This window comes from Barbatula barbatula (genome assembly GCF_947034865.1).
Source record: "Barbatula barbatula genome assembly, chromosome: 1".
Classification (NCBI taxonomy): domain Eukaryota; kingdom Metazoa; phylum Chordata; class Actinopteri; order Cypriniformes; family Nemacheilidae; genus Barbatula; species Barbatula barbatula.
In genome coordinates this window covers 9,134,527-9,155,643 of record NC_136766.1, presented here as the reverse complement: position 1 = coordinate 9,155,643, position 21,117 = coordinate 9,134,527, and the positions used below count along the sequence as shown (strand labels likewise).

The 21,117-nt window shown below is 38.8% G+C and overlaps 1 protein-coding gene across 1 annotated transcript in view; it reads right to left on the bottom strand.

Moving 5' to 3' along the window:
* The window catches only part of stim2b (stromal interaction molecule 2b), a 33,349-nt gene extending 13,716 nt beyond the window's left edge, over positions 1-19,633 (bottom strand). Inside the window, exons 1-2 of the mRNA XM_079470308.1 lie at positions 18,332-19,633; positions 1,145-1,275 (exon numbers count right to left, since the gene is read on the bottom strand). Coding sequence (XP_079326434.1) covers positions 1,145-1,275; positions 18,332-18,473 — 273 coding nt within the window. The 5' untranslated portion in view covers positions 18,474-19,633. The remainder of the gene's footprint in view (positions 1-1,144; positions 1,276-18,331) is intronic.
* Positions 19,634-21,117: the final 1,484 nt, after the last annotated feature.

Genomic DNA, 21,117 nt, shown 5'->3' with positions numbered 1-21,117 from the left:
AGGAGTGTAAAGAATAGGCTACGTTAAATAATTATAAAACTATTATAATATTATATATAATTATATAATAAGTATATTGCTTGTTGCATTTTCATCAATTCATTTCTTAAATTATCCTTTGTCTATGTTCTGTTCTGCCATCTGAATTTGTTTTTTGGCCCGATGCCAAACTTACTTGTCGACCCCTGGTATGTGGTTTAGCTTTCCTTGGCACATTCATGAACCAGCTTTTAAAAACTCTTCTTATGCGTTTCACAAAAGAAATCGCATGAGGGTGCGATTGAAAAAAAAAATGCTGTCTTTATTTACTGACCCTCAAGTTGATACAAACTTCTGATGAGGCAGAGAAAGATATTTGGAAGAATGCTTGTTACCAATCTGGAAAAATGGCTTTAAAAATGTCTTTGTTCTGTTAAACACAAAAGAAGATATTTTGAAGAATGTAGGAAAGCTAATAGTTCTGGGAAACTTTTGACTATCTCATTATTATTCCTTTACTTTACTATGGTAGTCAATGTTGGCCAAGAACTGTTTGGTTACAAGCATTCTTCCAAATATCTTTCTCTGTGTTCATCAGAACAAAGACATGTATACAGATTTGGAACAACTTGAGTAAGTAAATGGTGACAGATTTTATAATTTTTGGGTGAATGTTGCTTTAATGCATTAGGATGGTTTTATTAAAAGTACACACCTTAATAACAAAGTTTACTATGTACAGGAACATAAAAGTAGGAGACTGAGAAGTGCATTGTGTGATTGACAGTTTTGAGTGGTGTTAGTTCAGAAGACTCTTTTCCTCGCAGGTTACAATATGTGGGAATTTCTGCATGTCTCACTATTACACAGTACACCTGTTAAGTCATGCATAAATCTGTGATGAACAAATGAATGTGCATTGATCTTTCATCACATACTGAAAAAACAAACACAGGCACCGCAAACACTTGGTAATGTAATAGCCCTATTGGAGAAGTACTCAAATATAATTTTTCTCTCCGTCTCTTCTCACAGGCAAGAACCAATGTCAACTTTGCCCTTTGAAGTCTCTGCTGACCAATCCTCATAAAATGCATACACACATTCCGAGACTGCATGTGTTATTGCACAGATGCATTTGCAGACCGAAATAACATATGCTCACCTCCACACTCTCGTTGACTTCAATTCCTCCATCATTGTCATCATCAAGCTGCTTGTGAATGTGCCGGAGCGCTTCTAAACTGAAGCGGTCGGCCTCCGTCACACATGGAGGGGTAACTGTTAAACATGGGTCTGCAGAGGGAATAAAGATAAAGAATGTTATTACTAAACACACTTAGCGAAGCATATACCTTCTCATTGAAGGTTCAGACTAACAACTGATGATTTGAATAACCAGGCCTTAAATGCAAATGAAAAGTGAATAAAAGCTCCCAATACTAGTCAGACAGACCAACAATGTTGCGTATTGTAAGTGATGTTCAAAATTTATTATTTCCAAAAACTATCCAATGAAAAATAAGCATTCTGCCAAGTGGACTCATACTTGTGAATGACACTGTACATATAAAATGTTTTTATCTTTTCAAACTGTCTGTGCATTTCCCATGTGTATGTCTGAGCATTTGTTGGGATCTGTTTACGGCTGTGTGCTTTGACTGGTCTTGACACGCTTATTATGTTGCAGTCTGTTGATATGGCAAATGGTGTTAAGTATGCGGTTGGATCATATCCTTGCTCTTATTCAAGATGAGAAGCGTGAGGGAATAATCCACCCTGCCTTAACAAAACTATTATTGGAAAATAGATCTGATTGGACGAACATCACTAGGGGCGTCTAGGAAGAGTATATCAGAGACATACTTCACACAGAAAACTAAAAAAATAGAAAAGTTAAAAAACACAGGTCCAGAAAAATCCTTATTAAGGGTCCGATGTCCTAATTAAGTCATGTCCGATGTTGAAGGATCTATTCTGACAGAAATGCAATATAATATGCATAACTATGTTTTCAGATGTGTATAAAGGCTTTAATAATGAAGCGTTATTTTTTTATTACCGTAGAATTCGTTATTTCTATCTACATACATGTAAGGCGAGTCGCCTTACATGGAATTCGCCATGTTGTTTCTATAGTAGCCTTAAACCGACAAACTGCGCGTGTTTTGTAAATATGTTAGATTATCTCTTTCAGCAAAGAAGTAAAAACGTGACGACATCTAAGTCCTGTGTCAGCCTCCGTAGTACTTCGAAAGGGAGGGGTGGAGTGAGCCGTTGGTTGCAATTCACAACCTCACGACTAGATGTCGCTCAATTTCAAACACTGGACCTTTAATTCGATATCACTTTTTATCCTCACTTAAAGGGAAATCCATTAAAGTGAGTAATGACAAGACATTTTTTACTTAAAACCCTGAAAACACTGCTAAACAATTGTAAACAAAAGAAGGTATTCTCTCAATATTTGCATTATGCCTTGCATGTGTTCCCCGTCTGATTATGTAATAATATTTGTGTACCAGATGTCCCTATCCACACTCATTTCCATATGTGGTTCTTTGCCTCGAACACGCTTGAACTCACCACCATCTCATGAACTCTGTGACAAGGATATCTAACAATGATCAATATATTCATCCATATATAGGACACCAAACTGGAAAACTGGGGTGTTTTTAAACCTTAAACTAAACAGAAAGTGTTAAGTTTTTGAGGGAATACATTCTGTTAGGTAAATAGGAACGTTTTGTTATATGTTCAGATCTAATAAAATGCAAGCAAATATTTTGACACTAACCGTGCTAACTTCCTTTGTACAAAAGGTCAGGTTTCTTGGCTTTGAAAAAACTTTTTCTTAAGATTGTTGGTGATAATCGGTTTTAAAGTCTTGGATATCTATTAAATTAAACTCGAATACAATGCTAAACTGAAGCACTGACAGTGGGAATTGTGGATCACATCACTAAATAAACAGGAAAGAGAACGAAGAAGCTTTTAACAGCGTGTTTACAATAGAATGCAGGTCACTTTTCATTTATGTCACACATGTAAACGTACTTCAAACCTCAGAGTTCCGTCAGCGTGCGGCAGGATGTGACACAGCCGGGGGAAGAATCAATAAAATAATGTCCCAAAAATAGTGTGAGAACAAATGAGGGGGTGTAAAATTAAGACACGCAATGCTAAAAATAGATGCGTTTCCAGTTGTCAGAAAGTGGTTTATCTATACAAATAACACACATAGACAAAGCTGAACGCATGAGATGCGGATTAAAACTAAATCACCACTCGCCAAAATATTATTATAAACTAATTTAAAGGAAAAGTTCGCCCCAAAATGAACATTCTGTCATCATTTACTCACACTCGAGTTGTTCCATATCTGTATACATTTCTTTGTTCTGTTGAACACAGAAGAAGATATTTTAAAGGATGTAGTTCTTTGGCACTTTTGTCTAAGACCAAGAAATGTTTCATTTTTAACCCATTTGACAACTGTAACCCTGTCATTGAGCAAACCAATTTATATGGTTCACTTGGCAGGACTCAAGGTATAATATCAGTCTCAGATGCAATAATATTTAGATTCTTGGTGTATATTTATTTACAACCTTGATATATTGTATGTTGTGTGTTCTCTTTCATCAGGTTGGTAATGACAGTATTGCAAGAGAGAAGTGGCTTGTAATTGACGTGTAAAGTAAATGCATACTGTGAGTGATGTGAGTGAGCGCTCAGGTTACAGTTGAAGGTCTAGTTCACACACGGTACTAAAACACACTCAATGCACACAGCGTCTCACTTCCGTCATCTTCTGAAGGAACTACGCAGAGTTAGGAAGAAAGTTTATGTGAGCCTGTTCATTCATCTCCAGAAAGAGAAAGAGTTGAATGTACAATACGAGGACTTAAGAGTCTATGAATGTGCAGACCAATGGGAGCCAGTAAAGGCTGCTAAGCCGCTGCTGTGAGACAGTCTCTCTTTATTTTAACACCCAGACCGGGCCTCTATAGGGTTTAAAGGTGAGAGAAAAAGAAGTCAAACAAGACATGACGTATAAAAGAGGATTTACGAAAATGCTGTAAGGTGCAAACATTCTCTCAGAGAAAGGGGAGGGGAGTGCAAGACAGAAAGAGAAGAAAAGATATGCAAAACAGCGCATGTTTAGATGAAGACTCTACTGCTCCCGGAACTGTGAGATAACCAGTTCTGCAATTTTTTAGTCTGAACTTTCCATTGCTGAGCCATGTTTTCAGTATGTCATCTTTAATAGAATAGAATAGATGGAATAAAAAATTACAATGACAACACAAACACGGAAACATCTGTGCATACTGTCAAAACCACATGCACAAATTCTATTAAAGTCCCTGTACATCTGTCTCTCCGCGTCTCCTAATCATTCTTCCGTGACAGAGGGCCTCTATAATCCTCTGCTTATGACATTACATAAGTGTGTGGAAATACCTACAAAAATCCTTTCAAAATGTGAAAATCGCACACAAGCCAAGAGTCGGACTTCCAGATAAGGAGATGCGGCTTGTGCGCCATTAGAGTAGGAATGTGCGGATTGAAGCTGAAACTCAAGACATGAGTGGTCAACCAGTAGCCAGAGAGAGAGAGCGAGCGAGACATGGGGGAGGTGAGCCGACGTCTTCATTAGGGCAGATAATCATCTTGTGGAAGCAACAGTGCAAATTTGTGTTTGGACATGAAGAAGAAAGAGTACTGTGGAATCCAATAACAACACACACAGAAGAACAACCACACATCTGTGTTTGAAGATGAAGGTGTTGAGATATTAGTTAAACAGGCCGTGTGTCAGAAGCAGCCACTCTCATTACTCGAAGTAAACACATAACACAAAGGCAGGACGTAGTCCCACTGTCTATGGGTGAACTTCTCTGATAACATCAGTCAAGTAACATCAACACTGAAAGAGGGGAGCAGTCCACCTCCATTTTGCCTCCATGACCTAATGACAAAAGCAGATTTTTAAGGGAATCATTTATCCTGAAATTACATTTCTGTCATGATATATACATACATTTTGTGTGTCTGTGAAACACCATATAAATTTGGAATAAAATTAAACATCAGGGTGAATAAACAATGAGAGGGGTTAAACACATTTAAGGGGTTGAATATTCCTTTAAGGGACAATCCATTTTTGGCCCAATGGTTATTAAAGGGATACTTCATTGCTTAGGTAGAGCTTTTTAAATTTTCATTACATGTTCAGCTTGACCTTGGGCCTAAACAACCTCAACGTCAAACAGACAGCTCTAAAGGACCAGTCAGTGGAATCTAGCAGCGAGGTCGCAGATTGCAACCAACAACTCACTCCACCACTCCCTCCTACCTTTCGTGGCACTATGACGGTTGACACAACATGTTGAATTACATTTAAGGGGACCCACGGTGTATGTAGATAGAAATTGCTCATTCTAAGGTAATAAAAACATAACGCTTCATTACGTGTAGTCTTTATACACCTCTGAAGACATAGGTGTGTATATTATATTGCATTTCTGTCAATAGATCCTTGAAAAAAAATGACAAACTGCAACATTTCATATTGTGACATAAAAAAAACGTTTTGCGAATATATGAAATACACATTTGGAACCACAACAAGGCATGGAACACCAAAAAGACAATATGGATTTCAGACTCGATACACTCCACCAGCTTTCGTATTGGTTTCGGTAAGTTGACATAAAACTCCGTTTCGTAACAACTTGTCTTAGTCCTCAGCTCTAAAAGCACGCCCACGTGTCAACCATCGAGAGCGAGATGAAAGAGCACACCCACGCGTCCAACCATGGAGAGTGGGAGAAAGAGCACACCCATCAATGTGCTCCTTCGTTCGCCTAGTTCAGCTGTGTTTGCTTGTTCCCTGCATTTCGGTGAGGAGTGTGAAACTGATTGATGGAGCGGTCCCAGCACTAAAAGATGCCGGTCATGAACCGCACACGGTAAGTGAAACGCGTTCATATGTCTGTGATTTGTTGGCAAGCGGCGCATACGTGCATAAGGAATACCACACGAATTTATAGTGAATCAACAGTTATGCAGGGATAATGTGATGATTTATGATGTGCTCATGCTTTAGTAAAGGCCCCCCCACCCACACACATTCATGAGATCGCCTGTTTTCGGAAATAATCGTACAGCTGTATCTGTCTTTTATAAATGTGATCAAACTAAAGTCTTTTTGAAGATACGATGCATGCAATACTACTCTTTAGGGAATCAAGATTAATATGAGATTGGGTGTGTTAAAGTCTTATTCTGCCCAAAACATTGGTGTTTTCAGTAACACCATGAATATGACGAGTACCCTTTCAACTTCCTGTGTAATAATTCTTGACTTCCTGTTTGTCTGGAACCACTTCCTTTAAATTTTGCTACAGACTCTCAAGAATGACAGTCACAAATATGACTGTATGAACTTTAGCAGGAATTCTGGGGAATATCCAAGCTACATAAATTCATCCTACACTTGTCCCTTGCACATCTGAAAATATATGGAAAAATTTAATTTCAGCTTACATCCAAGAGTATATTTTATTCTTCAAGAGCATCAGCGCTTAATTCACCAGCATTTTAAACCTGTTTGACTTTCTTTTGCAGAACACAAAAGAAGATATTTTAAAGAAAGTTTGCAACCTAACAAGGCCACTACCCACTGACAGAAAAAAGCAAGCCATACAGGTTTGAAATTACATGTGAAAATGACAGGTTTTTCAATCACTTTCATGATTTTTGATTAAAAAATATGGCCTCCAGCACCTGCTCATCATCAAATGAAACAACACAAATGACCAATGATCTTGGACTCTGACCACCTCCGATGGCCCAAGCAATTCAGCCCCTCGGTTCATCCGCAATCACTTAGACAAACAGAGTAAAAGAGCAGGACATAGCAAAACTCAGAGATTTTCTACAGCTATAGACGGTTTCATCTTAACAACATAAACAAACGTTACTGCGCATGAGCACTTTTGTGACCCGGACAGAATTTCCTGTACACATTCACAAACAATAGTGCCTGTAGATTAATTCTGATAACAAGCAAAAGAAATCGAGAAGAAACGTTACTTGCTAAACTTGTCTCTTCAATATTATGAATTTAGATTTCGATACAAAGCTCAACCGCTATATGTCCATGTTCCAATTACAGGACTACTACTGAACTACAGGACCCATTCAACAAATTGTTTATTTAATAAAATTTGTCACTGCAACAAGAGCTTTTTTATTTAATATTTAACTTTTCATTATTTACTGATGTTTATTTAAATGTTTTATATACTGTAGTGTGCCGTTTCACTGATGGATTTGCGCATTACATGGAAGGATGTTTGATCCTCATTTATTTCAGATAATCATATTTCAGTTTCAAGTATTTAACTATTTCAAGTATTTAAATAGGGTCCATATTTCTCTTCCACTCGCCATGTGGTTGGCTACTCGCAAATATAACAATATAAATATTATTTATATAAATATATATTTCCCAAACCACCGCACCGCCGCTGTTGATTTGTCCATTACCACCGCGGTGGTAAAAAACTCCCACCGACACAGCCGTCGGCAGAATACACGCTGTGGCCTAAAAGATTAACACCAGAGTACACAAATATTCTGTGTTCATACTATCATATTTGGAAAGGGGGTCCTCTAAACCTTTTTAATCAGTCCTTGGTGGGCCATGAGTTGCAAAAGGTTGAGAACCCTACTCTAGAACACACCTGATCTGGAGGATGTCAGCCTTCTGCACCCACAACTCAAAGTAATCTCAATAAATAATGCCTTGATTTTCTCATCGATCACTGGTGAATCACAAGCGATCAATACATAGGAAATAATACCCTCATGCTGTATGAATCACTTATTATTACTGTTGAGTTATAAGTAATAAGAAAAGGCGTTTTGAAGAACAGAGTTGGTTTTAAGAGAAAGTGATGTGCTTCTCACTGAAGTGGAAGATAAAACCTGAGTGTGTGTCAACATGACATTTCACCACTCAGGATTGTATTTGGTGGTTTTAATGCTGGTTATTTTGCACAGAACACAAACCTTCTATGCATTTTCCTAGGCTGCAATGTAAGATCTGCAGATCAAGAGTCAATGCCCTCTTTCTCTCTCTCTCTCTCTCTCGCCGAAGAAGAGGGAAAGTCCCTGAAATGAGAGGCTGCTGGTGTTCCTCTCATCTAAAATATCCCTTCATCTCATCATGCATGATTATAGATCAGCCCAAGCTTCTGTATTGCATTCATTAATGGGCAACACTTACAATTCAATTTATATGGCGCATTTCACAATGTGCATTGTTCCAAAGCAGCTTTACAGGAGAACAATAAGAAAGACAGAAAAACACAAAAAAGGTAAAACAGCACAGTGCATGGTGTTTATAGAACAAGCCAGATCATTCTAGTAAATAATATCTAATGTCAGCATCTCCTGGTGGTTTATTTAGCATATTATGCATTAAGTGAATGCTTGGCTGAAAAGATGTGTTTAATTTGGGCGAGTGTGTCTGATCCTCGAATAGTGTCGGGAAGCTCGACCCCCTTTGGTGGATTTAGTTATTCTAGGTGTTATCAAAAGTCCTGAGTTTTTAGATTAGCGTTTAAGAGATCTTATAGAGCGTGATGGGTTGTAGTGTGATAAAAGCTCTGTTATGTAGGGGCTAAAACCTTTTAAGGCTTTATAAGCAATTAAAAATACTTTATAGTCAATACGATACTTAATGGGTTGCCAGTGAAGGGTTGATAACATTGGGGTTATCATCAACCCATAGAATATTTCATAATTTGGCAACATGTACAAGGTGGAAAGAAGGCTGTGATTTCCAAATGACAGGTTGCTGCTTAATATAGTGCATATGTCTTTAACTGTATTTGTTGGAGTAACAGTACAGCCTTCAATTTGCAGGTTATAACCCAAAATATTCTGCCTACATGTCTGTGGTCTGGTCTGATAAGTAATATTTCTGTTTTATTAGAATTTAAAAGAAGGAAACTACTAGTCATCCAATGTTTTATATCTTCGATGCACTCTGCCAATTTGGAGAGCTGGAAGGAATCATCTGGCCTTGACGGGATATATAGCTGAGTATCATCTGCATAGGGATGCACCGATACCAGTTTTTCTCTGCCGATCCGATTCCGATACTGACCTTTCAAATATCGGCCGATACCGATCCAAATCCGATATCAGTTATTGTTGACCTTTTAAGGTTTAGAATGTCTGTAACTCACACAGTCATTAAATTTATCTGCTTAAAGTCAAGCTTTGCATATTCATGAAATACATCAAAACTTAGATAAATAATATACACAGTATGACGGACATCTTTATTAAGGACACTGTGCTAAACTTATAATTGAAATAAATTACATTTAATCAAGCTATGGAGTCATCCAAATGACAATCTGTATTTTCCAACCATCCAGCATTTCTTTGATTGTAGCTGAAATCACGCTGTTGTTTGTGATCCTCGCAACTCTTTAGCATGTAGCACAGCACTCTGCAATGCGTAACCAGAATCCATCCCATGCGCGGTTAAACTCAAAAGGGACATGGAACACACGTCGGAGCTCCAAATATTAGCAGTGAAGCTCAAAGATTTGACATCTTTTAACTGATCCGCAACATGCGACGACACTATAAAATAACTCGGGCAAAGCTGTTTCAGAAATGTATTTACGCGATGGTAAACTAACGCGGTTCAGGCGACGGAAGCCTACATTTTCCACAACAGAAGAGAGGCTGATTATCTAGTACAATAAATTCCACAACTTTTTCTGTGATTTTTACAGATTTTTTTTTGTCGTCTTTGTGAAGTTTTTCTTGCCTTTGAAATAATTCCTGCAAGGTTTGGTGCTTTAATTCGTCCTTTTTGCGTTTCGCTTGTACAAACTCTTCGTGATCTTTTCCGTGATGCTTCTGAAGATGTTTGATTAAACGTGTCGTGTTGTAACGCACAACAGTACTTACACACTGGCAGCTGTGCTGCTTTCTGTTGTTTCAAGCGTGAAATATTTCCACATCTGCGACATCTTCAACGCGCTGAAATTTCCATATAGGCGTAAAGTTGGGTCCTGAAAGGTCTCCCCACTAAACTCGCCTGTCGGGCCATTACGCAAAATAAATTTCAAAGTATTTAATTATTATTTTTAAGTAAATGCATTTTTCTCAAAATAAACCAACGTTTTCTATTTACTTAAATACAGCTCCCCGTTCAACAATTGCTGCTAATTTGGTATCGGATTTGGATCGGTTGTGCTGACTCGCGCATGATCGATACCCGATCCATTCAAAAAGGTATGGATCGGAGCCAAATCCGATCCAGAGTATCGGATCGGTACATCCCTAATAACAGTGGACGTTTATTCCATGTTTCCTAATAATGTTGCCAAGGGGCAGCATGTATATGGAGAATAGCAAGGGTCCTAGAACCGATCCCTGAGGTAATCCATAATTTACATGCGTTATTTTCTTATTCCACATTTAAATGGACATATCTGAAATTGATATCTGTCTGAGAAGTAAGATCTGAACAATCTTAGTGCCTGTCCCTGAATAGCGGTATAATTGTGTAAGTGATCAAAGTATGTTATGGTCTACAGTATTGAACACAGCACTAAGGTCAAGCAAGAATAGGAGTGAGATGTTATCTTTATCTGATGCTATAAGCAGGTCATTTGTAATTTTAAAGAGCCCAGTTTGATGCTGTCTAAAGCCTGACTGAAATTTTTCGTGTATGTCATTATTTTGTAAGAAAGAGCACAACTGAGTGGACACTACTTTATCTAGTATTTTATTCTAGTATTCCCATTACTACTATGGGGCTAAAGATATTTTCCTCTAGGGTTTTTTTAAGAAAAATATGCAAGTTTTAAAGTTAAATGCTCCAATCTGGTGCATTTTAAGAGCAATATTAAGTGACTCAATCTATAATAATACAATAGCTATTTTAGTAACTTCATTGACTCCATATATAAATGAGGATAATAGGGAACATCACATGGGACAGGCTTCAGGCCTTTTTCATGGTGCCATTGTCCCACTCCCCCATTCATGCCAGTAGTTCACCCATAAGAAAAGGGCACTCTCAGCACAACAGAGTAATGTCAAGTTTGTGGTTTATTATGTTTTTCACTTTATGTGCGTGTTGCACAAACTTATCAGTTTATATCAAAGTAACACGAGAGCAATTAAAGCATCCCTGCAACTGTGTTTCATGCATTCTGACTTCTTTACAATGTTAAACGTGTTGTCTTTCATGCTTGACATGGTCAACTTGTCAAAAACGAGTTGGAAGTATAACGTAGTATTTTTGTGCTCGATACACTCCCCCAGCGTTCGTACAGGTTTCTGAAAGTTTTTTTTTCGAACATGAACATTTTTTACATAACTTTTCTTAGTCCCTTGTTGGACAACTCTCCCAGAAAAGCACGCGGCACGCATCAACCAAGTAGAGCGGGAGAAGTAGAATGCGCACAAGTCTTTCACTTGTGTGCAGGAGAGAGAGAACTACGTTCGCGAAGTTCAGCTGTGTTTGTCTGTTCACTGCATTTAGGTGATGGATGTTATATAAACGGTGGATATAACACTGGATTTGGAGATTGTTTGAAACTGATAGATGGAGCGTTGTTCCCAGCCCTAAACGATGAAACGCACGGTAAGTGCAACTGTCTGTGTTTTGTTGGCAATGTGTGCGCTTGTGCTTTAATATAGTTTAATGATTAGTGATTTAAGTGTAAACTAAAGCTTAGCTTTGCCATCAAAAAGTAAAAGCTTGGGCAAAAAACTAAATACAACACATGAACAAAAAATACATTAAGTCAAGGCCTAGGAGAATGGCTACAAAAGGTAAATACAAGATGATCAATAAATATTAATAACAGATTAAATTGTAGTAAATGTATGCTTTCCTTCATGTGAGCATTGTATTGTAATGCATTAAGTATATATTCCCTCATATGTTTGCTTTTTTTACCAGATAATCGTGTCAATACATACCTTAAGTTTAGTGTCTTGTCCATTTTGAACAATACAACTGACCTGATATGGTGATGTTTAAATGTAACCTGAGGGAGCATTACAGGTAAATATTGTACAAATACAATACCCCCCCCCAAAACATCACTTTTGGTCACTACTGTACATGCTCGGAAAGACATGATGGTTAAAAAACATGGTGGTTTTTTATTTGGGTGTAAATAATGCCTTTAATATAACATAGCCTCTTGCAAAGTAAAGAACATGCCATCATTTGGTGTGAACAATTAATATGCCCTACTGATACCAGGCTCATGAAAACACCTCAAGAGAACCGGAATCATTTGAATAGAAAAATACGAACATCAAACACATTCAGCAAGTTTGTGTGTGTCTGCCAGGTGATCCAGCCATCAAGGGCATGAAATCTTGGAAACACAGCTGGACTAATGTTTGGCTTTATTCTGCTCTGTAGTGAGTATTAGCACCTCAGTGTCTCTCCCTCTTTAGCACCATTCCAATGGAAGCTACAGCTGAGTGTATGACATCCTAGGCTTCCTGTTGTGATACCTGCAGGGTCATCGCTAAAATTCACAGGGCCAAGAAGAGATTATTTATGGATGGACTCCCTTTCCATCAGACCCAGTGAGCTATGCCATAGACCCAGTGACTATGGCGACTATTCACATTAACAATAAAGTATTGATATAATCAGTGCACGTGTAGTTTAATTTTGTCCGACTCTTGTTTGTTTCAATGTTTATTTGACCGTTCAAGTGTTGCTTATACTTATTGATTGTTTAATGTATTCTATGGCAAAATCAGTAACTGCTCTGGTCAGCAAGCATTCTGAAATGCTTCTCTCACCTTGTGAAAGCAGGCAGTATGTATACAAACCAACAGAAAGTCGGACTGAAAATGACAAGTAAACCCGCACAACAACTAAATGCAGTGGCTCACAAAGAACTCGTTTAGTTTCACTCGCTGAACGGTCCAGCACAATAAAGTGACCTAGATTTCCATAAGGCACAAATTTTCTGCATGAATTACAAATACCAGTTGAATGATGCAGGCAGAAAATTGTGTTAGTTGTGAAAAGACTGAACCATGCAATATCTCTTGTAACCAAATAAAAAGCATCAGTAGCTCGTAATAGAGCAAATGTCATGGGTTTGGGTCTTGGGAACCACATACTAATAAAATGTAACTTTCTTAAGGGTCAGTCTCCTTGCATAAAAGCATCTCCCAAATCCATACGTGTAAATTCATAATTATTGCTTATATTTAGGGTCAGGGATGAACAAACGGTAAGTAATACAATTTAGTGTGTAACTCATCCCAAGTCATTTGTAATACAAACATGAGTGGGACCTCAAATAATGTGACTTATTGAGGCAAGCATTCATGTCACTTTTCAGTATGCTACCACCCAGAAAATCCCATCAACTGCAAAGCACTGTCCTGGCAATCACCCACAGCACCCTCACATCATGGCAATGGGTTCTGCACAGAAAATGTAAAAATCAAACTTTTGTAAGCAACCATGAACATCTATTTAGCCTGAAGAACCAGAATGTGAGGTCTGTGTGTAATAATGTGGACTGAGGCATTTAAAGCGGCAGTCCGGAAGATTGGCTTCTTTGTCGCCATCTCGGTTTGTAATTGCTATTCCAAGCAAAGTGCGGAGACTTGTGATTTGACACTGCTCAACTGCGTGGATGAGTCTGATGTTTTAAGTCGTATGTCACTTGATGCCTGCGACAGTGAACTGGTGAGAATCGACACTGTACATCAGTAGCACGTAACATAACAGATAACAATGCAGATTGTATAACATGAAACAAATAAGAACATAAACAGACCCAAATAGCACAAAACTACCGTTTTGGCCGGGAGTCGTGCTGTTATTTCTCATGGAAACTCCCGTAACATGAAACATTCCCCTTTTCTTTGTAAACTCTCATCAGTTTGAATTTCTTGGTTTTCACAACTGATGAATCCCCAGATGTCAGCGCAGCGCTGCTTGCCGTTTAAAGTAAAAGTACTAAACGGCTCCAAAAATAACACTAAAAGTTTCCAAGAAAAAATGTCTGTGTACAATGCTACCCCTGTTATCCGCAGCATCCACACGTGGGCTAGCAGCCACCAGCCGGATCCTCTTTGTTCTGTTCACGGATGTGACGAAATGACACATAGACGAAAGACACCAAATAAGAAAATCCGGAAAGCCGACTCGATGGGGAAAATTACAAACCATTATTACAAGCTTTCCGTGGTGAATCCAGAAAGGGTAAGGAGACAGTTTTAAACGTATTTCTTTCATGCACTTGCTCAATAATTGGTTTTAGTTCATTTTGACTCAAAATAACTTACAAACTGCCACTTTAACTAACACATTGAAGGAGATTATAGTCTAGCTCATAGTATTAGGATGACATCAAGCACACAGAATATTCCCAAACTGTGACTTAGTATTGGAATTGATGACATTTGACAAACCATCTTGATCAGACCTGTGACGCTGTTCCACTAGATCAGGGGTCGGCAACCCGTGGCTCTCAAGCCGCATGTGGCTCTTCTGCCCCCCTGCTGCAGCTCCCTGCAGTCTTTATAAGGCCCTGTTTATGCCTGGTATTAAGATCTGTTTTTGTCGATCGGATCACAAGTGGACTAAAGCGGTACATAACAGTTTACACCAGCGGCTGTAATCCGTATATTATGGTAAAGAATATGAATATCAGCAGAATTTTTTTTAATTCCTAGATAAATTAACATTTGAGGCATTCAAACAGTTTGTTACAGGAGCATTTTAAGAAAAAAATATTAAACATATGTATTACTAAGGTAAAGGTAAATGAAGAGTCTACCTATTTAATGGATCCTAATTTACGTTCACGTAAATCCCACTTTATCAGAATGTTGTAAAAAAATTTTGCATTACTGGTCTGACAATGTCATGGCTGACATGATACAACCACAAAGTAAATATTTGCCGCATTCGCTACATTATTTGCTTCCGTGTAACTAAAGTAATGTCACTTAGAGAAAATAAAAAAATTAACTTTTCAGACATTTTCCTAAATAAAGAAAAGGACAAAAAATCTTTAAAATCTATTTATTCTAATACAAAACATTTTTTTATACTTGAACAGTACTGGCGACCATGAAATCATGCAACCGGAACAATGTGTCCCTCTAAGAGGTGGTTTGTTTGTTGAAACGCGGAAGAGTCTTAATAAACAAAGGCATTTGAATGTTTCCAAAACCATGTTCGCAGGAATACAATTAACAGGATTACATCTGTCAACTTATTCAGCAAACCTACATCCACAAACTAAATTTAAATGAATCCTCCTAGTATGATAAGAACGGGGAATAAAGAGCTTGCCTATTGACCAACACCATCTTGGGTATTTAGCGAGAGTTTAAGAAAGTGCATTCAATATTTATTTCTTAAACATTATTTTGGCATTCTTATTGTTGGAGAAAGTATGGGAATCTATAAAACAACCGAATTTTGCTGTTGCTGTGCCCTTAGTATGATCACTGGTGTCAATTGCACTAATACATTTTGGAAAGGCCATGTGAAAGACTCCGATGCTAATCGAAACATTTTGGCAAGACTTAAAACAAGTTAAGGCATCCTGCCGGACAAATCAAAATGACAAATAAATGGATCACCTAAAAACAAACAAAATATTTTACAAGTAGGTCACACACTATCAAGCAATCACTTGGAGCACACTTGACATGATAATCATCTGTGATACAGGAAAGGAAATTCCAACATTATCGTGCTTACAATTGGAAGCCCTACAAGTTAACAATCACACTCGCAAACACAAGCATTGTTGGGCTCCCATGCAACAACTGAACTCGACTACTAACAATGGCTGTCCTGCTATGCTCTCCCTTTCCCTCTTTTTCCTCTGTATGAAAGGTTCAACCATTTCTACACATTGTTTATATTGTCTCATTCTCTCACTTACACTTAAACACACACAATCTCAGTGGCTTCCCGCAAAGTAGCAGATGACCAAACTCTGAATGAGAAATGGGTCGCTGGGTCAATTCCAGCTGGGATGTTTTGAGTCCCAGTACGCACAAACGCACAAGAGCGCACACTCTTGGAGGAACTGGCCACAGATTTACCAACAGCTCAAACTCTGATTTTAGATCAAAATTCATATACAGTTCTAATCCAACAGAATACCACATACAGTATCTATCTGCCGTCTCCGGCTGACCGCCACAAGATCTCCCTTCTAATGCCTTTGTAGGTTTGTATCTTAATGACGGCACCATTATTGATATATATGTAAAACAAAGACATGTTAATCTGTGAACATTTTTATTAAAATGGGGAGTTCTCCCAAAAATTTGTCTGAGGCTTCGTGTCCATACAATGGAAGTCAAGGAGGGTCAATGTTGTTAACAATATTCTTCAAAGTATCTTTTGTGGTATGGAGAAGACAGTCATACAGGTTTGGAACTATTCAAGGGTTTGGAACTGATGAAAGATTTAATATACAGACAGATGTTTGTAATAAGTTAATGAGCAGACACAATTCCTAAGTATCGTGTCCAAGCAGAAGCTACAGTACGCGCATGCAGACCTGCTCTGCCTCTAAGTGTTTCCTCTTCCCAGAAGAACAAGCTAGAGTTAAACAAATATTTACTTAGTTTTAAAGCAGTGTGCCATAAAAACACCTACCGGTTCATTTATTATATTTAAAGTTAGAAACTAAACCCAACTGGCTGGAGAGCAATACTTAATACATTGACCTCTCCATCCATATTGAGGTGGACTGTAAAGCAACATTACAGTGTTACAGTTATCAAAAAAAGCTTTACAGAAAATCCTTCCTGATGGACAATTCTTCCCAACTCAGCCCTGTCAACCACATCTCTCACAAGATTAAAAAAACAACTTAAAACACACCTCTTCTATGAATACTTGACAGAAAAATAAGAGAAAAAATGCTTTCAACAGGTATTGTTCTGGCTTTTGTTAAAACTGGTAACTTGGTATTAGCACCCATTGCATTATTGCTCCTGTATGACACATCACTGTATTGCTCCCTGTAAGTCGCTTTGGATAAAAGTGTCTGCTAAATGACAAAATGTAAATTTAAATCATACTGTAGTATCACAAATGTCAAAGTATTTTTACTGCCACTAAGAGATGCATTTACACGCTAATTGCAGTTGCCAAAATAAAATGAGAATGAATTATGTTATGAGAAATCTGAGATGTCACTTCGGTGGGGGGGGGGGGGGTTAAGACTAATATTGACAATATGTAAATGCTAAACTAAAAATATGCTACTCTTAAAAATAAGCTCAGAGTGTGAGCCTTATTTTGAGAGCAAATATTTTTAATGCGCTCTAGCGAAAGTCAAACAGTTTAATATTGTTCTGATCTTGACTTATATTTGATAAAGTATGCTGTACTTCTAGAATTCCAGACATCCAATTAGAGTGCACTAAACCACAGCAACACCAGACATATTTTGTCCGGCAAACAAGCGCTCGGCTTGCTGATGAGTCAATGTGCATTTGCATGCAGGAACTCCACTGAGTAGTCTGCGTTGTGACGACAAATATGAATTGCGTTCATCTTGAGAAGAGTTTGCAGGTCTGTACGGAAAGCAATCTGACATCTCGCCCTGATCCTTGTCCTCAGCAAACGCACTCACCAGACTGCAGCACGTCAGAAGCGATACACCGTCACTAAACTCATGACTAATATTGAGAAAACAGCTGTGGGGTCAGGAATCAGATCAGGCTGATTGATTGAAACTGTCCTGTTTGCTTATACATACTGTGATGAATTTCTCTCCGTTCCATTTGTATTTGTTAATATTTTATTGAAAAGATTATGATCTCCTCCAAAAAAGGGGGATAACGGCAGTATGCGTGGGGGGAAATCTAGCAATAACTGGACATTCAACACCAAAATCTACCTGCAATATAGAATATAGCATACGGTAGAAAAAATATGGAATGAGATGATACTTATCTATATGGAGGTGCCGTCTGACGTGACTGGTGAAACAGGAGCAAATTCCAGTCTTTTCTTTTACCCCTTTCATAAGCAATTGTGCAAAAGCGGTTGTCTCTCAAAGCACCCAGAGGTAATGTTTGGTTGGGTACAACCATCAAGACCCACAGTGGGCATCATGCATGCAAACGCTGTTTAAAACACCCACCAAAACACTGATGACAATGGAGCACCATGTCTTCTTCGTGCCTGACCTTCGCTATTATCTACTATGAGAATAAACACAGGTAGATTTGCGCCACGGTTATCACAGGGAGGCGGCGGTCTTACCTGTAGGAGCAACAGCTGGTGCTGCTGGATCCGGAGTGACTCGGTTCGGCAGATTACTCGTGTATGAACTCTCTAAACCCAATACCGCAGAGATGACGAGTCCACGCAGCAACAGAACCGCTGCCCCGGACAAGAAAGTCATGGTGTGTGCAGAAGCTTTCAAATGCCTTTAACGAGAAATAAATAAACCACCAGACACCACACAGTATTTCTTCACTCGGGAATCAAAACGAGTGTGTTACGCGAATGCCATCCGAATGCGTTGAATCAGAAGGAGGAAACGTGTGATGTCAACAGTAGTTACATTAAAAGCACGGAGTTAAATACACAAAAAGATCCAAACCTGTACAAATATAGTCTAAAAGACACGCCAAAAACAGACAATCCACCGATTAAAAAACACAGAGCCTATGATATATGAATCCGAAGCGTCAAAAGAAGAAGGCGCAGAGAAACTCCATCCAAAAGAGACGGCCAACTCTTCCGGCGTTTATATTCGGACACATTGAAACAGACATCAGATAGTGTATCGGATCGAAAGATGTGGCTGTATCGGGTAAGCCCGTACCCACTTTACAATCCAGAGACAGTGCGAACTGACGAGGAATCCCCCGATTTAAATCACCTCCGGAGATACGAAAACCACATATTCCTGCCAGAAAACACCCATTAGCCTATAGTCCGTCGCGTTTTATAGCGCCATATCCCAAATTACAATGCAAGTCAATGTAAGACAGTCACGGTACATCCACAAACAGCCGGAAGGTCTCCGGCATAGTAAACGCGAACCGCTCGTGGGAAAGAAAAAGTCAGATCCCAATGTAGCGTTTAATCCAAATCCATCATGGCAATCCGAAATAAACGCGTCTGCCGTTCATGTCCAAATAGACGAGTTTAAATGTCAAGTCCGCATGACCACGTCTAACACGAGGGCTCGGGTCTGCCCACTGCCTTAGGTAGTTGATGCAGAAACTAAATCCAGGGGGCGGAAGTCCGTATGCAAATCATTTGACAGCAGGACGCCGGCGATACGATTCTCTCTCAGAACAGATGCGATTGACCGCTCTCGGCTGCTCTTGACAGAAAACCTCCTTTATTTCTACCAATTCAACGGTCGGTTTTGACTGAAACGGGGTTTTAAGTCTATAACGCGCGTTTGCTTGACCAACGGCATGCGGGAGGAGAGAACCCAGAAAGTTCCTGACGGGGAATGTCGGTGCCTCCCTCCCTTGCTCTATTGTTCAACACTTCCCACTTGTGTTTCTTCTGTTGCGACACGCGATTTACACACCGGATCATCCTAGTGTTTCTCCTCGCTGTGGATTGTGATTGGTCGAGCGCTCCCAACATGGCAGAATCTAATTGGCTGAAACCGATAGCGAGTCGTGAGCTTCGAAAAGACAGAAGGCGGGAGAACGTTGCGAAAAGGACTGTTTTGTTCATTCACACACACGAAGTTTGCTCGGAAAACGTGACCGGAATTTTTTTTCCTCTTTTGAACAAAAATGGCCGTGAATCTGTTGCAATTAAAGCATAAAATTAAGTCAAATACTTCACATGACAGTATAACAGTAGCGTACATTGTAACGTTACTCACGAAGCCATTTCACGTAGCCTATATTTGTGAAACATTAACGTGCTGTATCGATTACTTTATGTTTCTATGATTTAATAGTGCAATGAATATAATGTTCCAAATACATTATTACTTCGACATCAATGCAAATACCTGTAGTTATCATTTTTCTATCAATTATTTTGTCCATAGTTTCCAGACTGCATTTCCTGTCTCTGTGCCAAAATGTATGTTCCGCAAAGCAGAATAGTTCAAATCTCTACGTTAAAATTGAGGTTAATTCATATTGTAAAGAATAATGAGTATAGGAGGCTCCTCCAACTTCCTGCGTTTTAGTAGGACAGTGCTTCCTTACACGTGTAATTCCTCAGTCTGACCACTAGAGGCAGCCGTGGCGTTCCCACGAAGAGTGCAGGTCCGGTCATAAACGGGACGGGGCGTAGGAAGCGTTGTAAACAGGTGGCAGATGAACCGAGACCGGCGTGAGGCGATGGGGAGCAAAAAGCAGGGCAGAAAACCGACGAGTGGCACAATTCGATATGTGGCGCAGAGGGAATGAGAGATGCAGATGCCAGAGGGCAGTTTGCTGAGCTTCAGTCTTCCTGCAGGCTTAACGATCCTGATTCACTGCGTTTCCAAAAGGCTCATTTTGTACCCATGTGTGAAATTATTTTAACAATGAATAGTTGATCCCGTATTTAATTTTTTGTCGATTTTGTTCGTTTCCTCCTGTGTCCATGTGAGGAGCTTTGTATTAGCAGCCAATGGGTTTTGATTTCAAGGCAACACGGATAAAAAAAATGTATACATTGTATGCAATATAAATAACTTTTGGCCCAGCTTTCACAGCCATGTCTTATTTTAAGCCAGGACTATGCCTTAGTTGAATTGAGATATTTATGTCGCTTTTATAAAACTGCCTTAGAAGAATACATTAGCCTACTGGTGTGCATATTGAGACAATTTTTTTAAGATATTTCTGGGCAAGTTACATTGAGTTAAGACAAGGTCACACATTAATTTTAGTCTGGGATTAGCCTTAAGCCTCGTCTGTGAAACCGGGCCTATTTGAAAATGTATACTGAGTGCAATCTTTCATAATTCTAAATTAGAAACTAAATTACGTTTTTTTAAATGATAAAATGCTTTTGTAAAAAAATAGATGCAAAATGTGTTGCAATTCAAGTCAAAATACTTTAGATGTGTGTCT